Raw genomic sequence first — 5,000 nt, 5'->3', positions numbered from 1 at the left:
ATGGCTTACTTGGTATTCAAGGCAAGGCTCCAATGCATTTTAGCAAAATGTTAATGTGAATTTCATTCTTTTGCAACACAGTACCAAATCCATAAACGATCGATGGATTTACTCAAATATGCACACCCTGTAGCTCGCATGAGCTAGCGATTTCAAATTCAGTTAATTAAGTAGTGTACAAATCATTACGCGTTAAATAATTTGCGTAAACGAGTCATATTCACAGAATAACGATTTGCGACGACAGAAAATACCAAAATCCAATTATTATGAACCCGACTTTTTTGTTCATCTCACCGACTCTTACTTTTAACAGCAGTCAATCCACTCCTGCTGTGTGCAACCACAATCGGAATTTCACTCTAAGACTTCAACGGCTTTGACTCCAGCTAAAAAATCCCGCCTTCGTCACAGCAACAAGTAAGCTTTGTGACCTGGCATGCATTTTTCTTTCTAGTTGTTCGACTTCACACAGTCCCCGCGTCCAGGATCCATTCCTGTCCCGTATACCTACATAGCAGTAAAAAAAATACATATAGCCTGTGAAGCGCCTTTATTAACGGAAACTATTTCATTTGCGTGATAAAGCATTTTGATTACGGGTATTCCGGCTATATTGGCGCCATCACAATATGCCGCTACCATCCATCACTTACACTCCTCTTTCCATTTATGCTACAAGGCTGACTTACTGCCACGCATGTTTATTAGAGCCTTCAAAGCAGGACTCACACAAATTCTGGCCAGGGCCAACCAGTCTCCAGATTTTGAAATACGGGTTTCCCTCAAAACAGTAAGTCAAATGAGAGAAAGAGGGGACTAATGCACCTGGAGATGAGTTTCCAAGAGCTCACTGGAAGGGCGGTGAAACATCTTGGTCTCCCGACGGGGGAACTTTTTTGCGAGCCTCCTGCAAATGCTCTGCAATGGCAGGGTCAACAATGACTATGTGTGAACTAGTATCATCCTTATTGCTTTTGGTATTTTAGAAATAAAATAGTAGTAAATAAGAATGTTTATTGCGATGACATGATGATGCTAATTACAAATTAGATACAAGCGAAGTAGCGTGTGCGAAATATACGTATATTTCTACTATCATATTGTACAAGTAGGCTATTTATCTCTTTTTCACATGAATAATCTCAAAAAGACAACAAAGAAACAATGTAAGGGAAATCTTAACGTGCATACAAAATTATCTATAAAAATATATCACAAACACAAGTAAAGGTTTAACCAACTTCTATGAAACATTCCGATTAAAAATATGCATATACAAAGAACATCTCTTTTCAAATAGTAATAAAAATACATTTTGAATGCTATACTTTCGTAAAAATATGCTTAACGATACCAAAATTGCACTTGGTTAGTTTAGTTATATATATATATATAGTGCCATAAATAACACGAACAAATATTAAGTACAAAAAAATATGTGCTACACGATGTGTGCAGGAGACTTGAGCTACGATCAAACAGCCAATCCTCGATCTTTTGACGTTACGACGATTAGGTAGACATTGGAAACAAGGCACACAAGTTTAAATCACCATGAATTTGCTTCATTGGTCTTAACAACGGAAATGAAACGTGTTTAAAATAATTGAATTAACTTTACAACAAAAAGCTTAATATGACAACCAGATCTCATTAACAGGACCATCGTCTGTTTACTGCCGGACGAAGATCAAGACCCATCACAGTGGACATCATCAGTGAACCTACAGGCTCCGTGAAGGATTCGTGATAAACAACGAAGAAGCAATACAGCGAAAAGGCCTTTGGAATATTTGTCTTTTCCTGTTTCCCTTCGTTGTTTTGATTGCAACCTGCAGGATAACAACTCGATCAAATCAAATCTCAGGGCTTAACTCTTATCACATCAATGGAGACGCATTGCTCGTTCCATCGTTACGCAGTTACAGCTCACGCCTACAACCGCAAACGTTCGCCGTAACTGAGATATTGTTGCATAATTTCCGAATATGAAAATAGATGTGTGACGCTGCAGAGAGGGCTGCTCAGGAACAGAGCGCCTGGTCAAGCAAACACTGCCCGCGGAACCACTCGGTCAACAGAGTGTTTTCGGGCGAGAGTCCACTCATGTTGGCCGGGTCGTGGGCGTGGTGGTGCTGGATCGAGGCTGGCACCACGCGCCGACACAAGCCTCGCCGCTGGTGTTCCAAGAAGGCTCGCGTCAGGTCCTCCTGCTGCTCGTTGGTGAGGCACGGCTTACACAGCTGGCACTCCACCTTGTCGCAGGCCTTCTGGTGGGAGCAGGAGACGCTGCAATGCTCGGGGAACACCATTACGTCCTTCTGGGCCGCCTGCATCTCCATTTCTTCCCGGGAACTAGGAGCCAGTGAGGCGGAGTGTACTGCGCGCCCCACGCCCACCAGCGACAGCAGGTTGAACACCACTTGTTCATACAACAGGCGATTTTCCTTGAAGTGCGACGAGGACAGATTGGGAGACATGTTGGCCTCCATCAGGTGGACTTTGAGTTGGTCGTCGATGACGAAATCGATGCGCATCATCTCGAAGAAGTTGGTGGAACGCGGGTAATGGCTGGCGGCCTGCGCCAGCGCCATCTCCTTGCCGTAAAACACGTTGCGGATGGCCTCCCGCACGGCGTTCCACACCACTTCAGGGTCCTGCAGGCGGGAAGGGCACGCTCAGGGAACATTGTAACAGTACAGATTTTATAACGACACCCAATAGTTGCAGTAAAGTAATGTTGAGTCATATCTTCCCCAAAACTTTGTTATTCACCAAATGTTACGAAGAAAAACTTTTTTGGTTAAAATGCCAATCCAGCACACACAAAGAGGCTGCTAAAATAATATACCAGAAATTAAAGCATTCCCAAAAAAGTATATGTATAAACGGTAATGACCCAAAGAGAGTAAGACCTAACCTGAACAACTTTTGAACACCTAGAGGCTACTACTTACTGATAAACAAACACCTGATCTTGTTGACAAGAATAATTCCTACCTTATCCTGTGACTTTAACCATGCGTCGAAGGACCTTTTCATGCCAAAACCAAGATCCTTGTAGTACTTGGCCAGAGAGGGGACTTTCCACGTGGGCAGGTAATCGTCCCCTACGACATACTTGTCTCGGACCTCGGGGTCGAATGGATGGTACTTCACAGGACAGAACCTTTGGCATGAGGAAAACAATAAGATTTCATTCCAGTACATCATTCACGGAAGTGTATTACTGATTTTTTTCTAATTTGTCATTAGTAAATTTATATTGATGGAATTGATAACAAAAGATGCACAATGATTCACCTGAACAGCACATCGCCCTCGAAGATGTAGACTCTGAGAGGCTGTATGGAGGTGACGATGGTGTAGACGCCGATGTCGAACTTGTACCCGTCCACCAGCAAGGGATTGTGGACGAACTCTTGAACGAAGGACCCATCGGCGCCCAGGTCGAGGGCGTCCAGCTTCTCGATCTTAATGCCGCGATGGTTGTTAGATTTCTGCACGAACAAGAGGTCTGAGTTGAGCTTGGCATGCTTGAGCAGGTCCTCCTTCTCACCGGGCATCCTGAACGCCCGCGGGATGAAGGGCAAGCCCGAGGTGGCGAGGTTGACCTTGTTGGTGATGTAGCCCGACCCAGGAAAGTGGTTGACCCTCTGGTGGGGCTTCAGCTTGGTCATCATCTCCTTCAGCTCCCGGAAGGGATAGTTGTGTGACCACAGGACATCCCAGTCGTCGCCGTCATCCGAGAGCTCATAGCCAAGGCGATGAAAGACGTTGGTGACGTGCATGAGGTAGCCGGAGTCTTTCTTGTTGCCCCGGACCCAGGCCACGGGCCGGTCGTAGTGGGCGGGCCCCCTCGCCTCCGCCAGCGGCTCCCCTGCACCGACACGAGAGTTAGCTTTTGCCCAGCCACGCCCCATGCACGTGTGCCACTAGCCAACTTCAATAGTTGACACTCGTGCGGGTGATAATCAGTTCTCCTCACTCCAGTGTTACGTGCACATTCAACAAAATACACTTCATCCATTTAAAGCTATCTAACAAAAGATGGATTGGTAAATGCACACACATATTTCATATTTCAAAAACTTAAATAAACTGGACGCAAGTTATAATGCCTTTGCTATATTGCTCACGCCAAGCACAGCACATCCAAAAGAGCATGCGAGGAGAGCTGAGCCGCCACCAGCACCAGGACCCGAGAGCTTCCCCATCCAAGGCACGGACCAAACAGCTGAATCACCTGACCTAAACACGACTGCCATCACTTATAGGCATCATCATCCACCACCACATACCGTCACCATCGAAGGTATAATAACAGTGTCAACGTTATCCGGTGCATTACTAAAGCTACGCTCCATCACACTTGTTATACCCCCATGGCAAACACAGCACAGACACCTTCCTCACCAAGATAGCCCTCATCATCCATTCCAAAGGTTGACATATTCACCACACATGCAACATAACCATACCACAAGACACCACTACATCACTGTCTAATGCAGCACCACCAGTCTCGCCACATGCATCACCATTAAATCATACTCTATACTAATTGCACTGCTATGTTATGATTTCCAATATCAATATAGCTCTTGTTGAACCTAGTTCTTGGATATTGTCATATTGTCATGACGATGACGATGAAGACAATGATGATGATGGTGATAGTGATGATGATGGTGATGAAGATAATGATGATGGTGATGATGATGATTATGATGATGATGATGACGATGAAGATAATGATGATGGTGATGATGATAATGATGATGATGATAATGATGATGATGATGATGATGATCAAGATGATGAAAACGATTGAGATAAAGGAGAAGATCATAAAGATGATAGAGATAATAAATATGAAAATGAGACTGATGATGTTGAAAGTGCTAGAAAATTGGGACTAGGAACAGCAATTGACTAAATAAATGAAGTTCTGAACATTCCTACTTAAACTAACCAATGGAAAACCTCCACCTAAC

The 5,000-nt window shown here is 44.3% G+C and overlaps 1 protein-coding gene across 6 annotated transcripts in view; it reads right to left on the bottom strand.

Moving 5' to 3' along the window:
* The window catches only part of TTLL15 (tubulin tyrosine ligase-like 15), a 41,905-nt gene that overhangs the window by 6,260 nt on the left and 30,645 nt on the right, over positions 1-5,000 (bottom strand). For 4 of the 6 annotated variants that reach the window (XM_086537097.1, XM_043023843.2, XM_043023844.2 and 1 more), the window contains 3 exons: positions 3,307-3,883; positions 3,004-3,172; positions 1,004-2,660 (listed from right to left, as the gene is read on the bottom strand). The exons of the other annotated variants lie outside the window; for them this stretch is intronic. In XM_086537097.1, coding sequence (XP_086393223.1) covers positions 2,028-2,660; positions 3,004-3,172; positions 3,307-3,794 — 1,290 coding nt within the window. In that variant the 5' untranslated portion in view covers positions 3,795-3,883 and the 3' untranslated portion in view covers positions 1,004-2,027. Of the gene's footprint in view, positions 1-1,003; positions 2,661-3,003; positions 3,173-3,306; positions 3,884-5,000 lie in introns of those variants that run through there. 6 annotated transcript variants of the gene reach the window in all.

This window comes from Penaeus japonicus, unplaced genomic scaffold (assembly GCF_977035675.1).
Source record: "Penaeus japonicus unplaced genomic scaffold, GWHDUDI00000001_assembly GWHDUDI00000005, whole genome shotgun sequence".
Lineage (NCBI taxonomy): Eukaryota > Metazoa > Arthropoda > Malacostraca > Decapoda > Penaeidae > Penaeus > Penaeus japonicus.
Note: the sequence above shows the minus strand (reverse complement) of the source record. Positions and strands in the feature narration are given on the sequence as shown.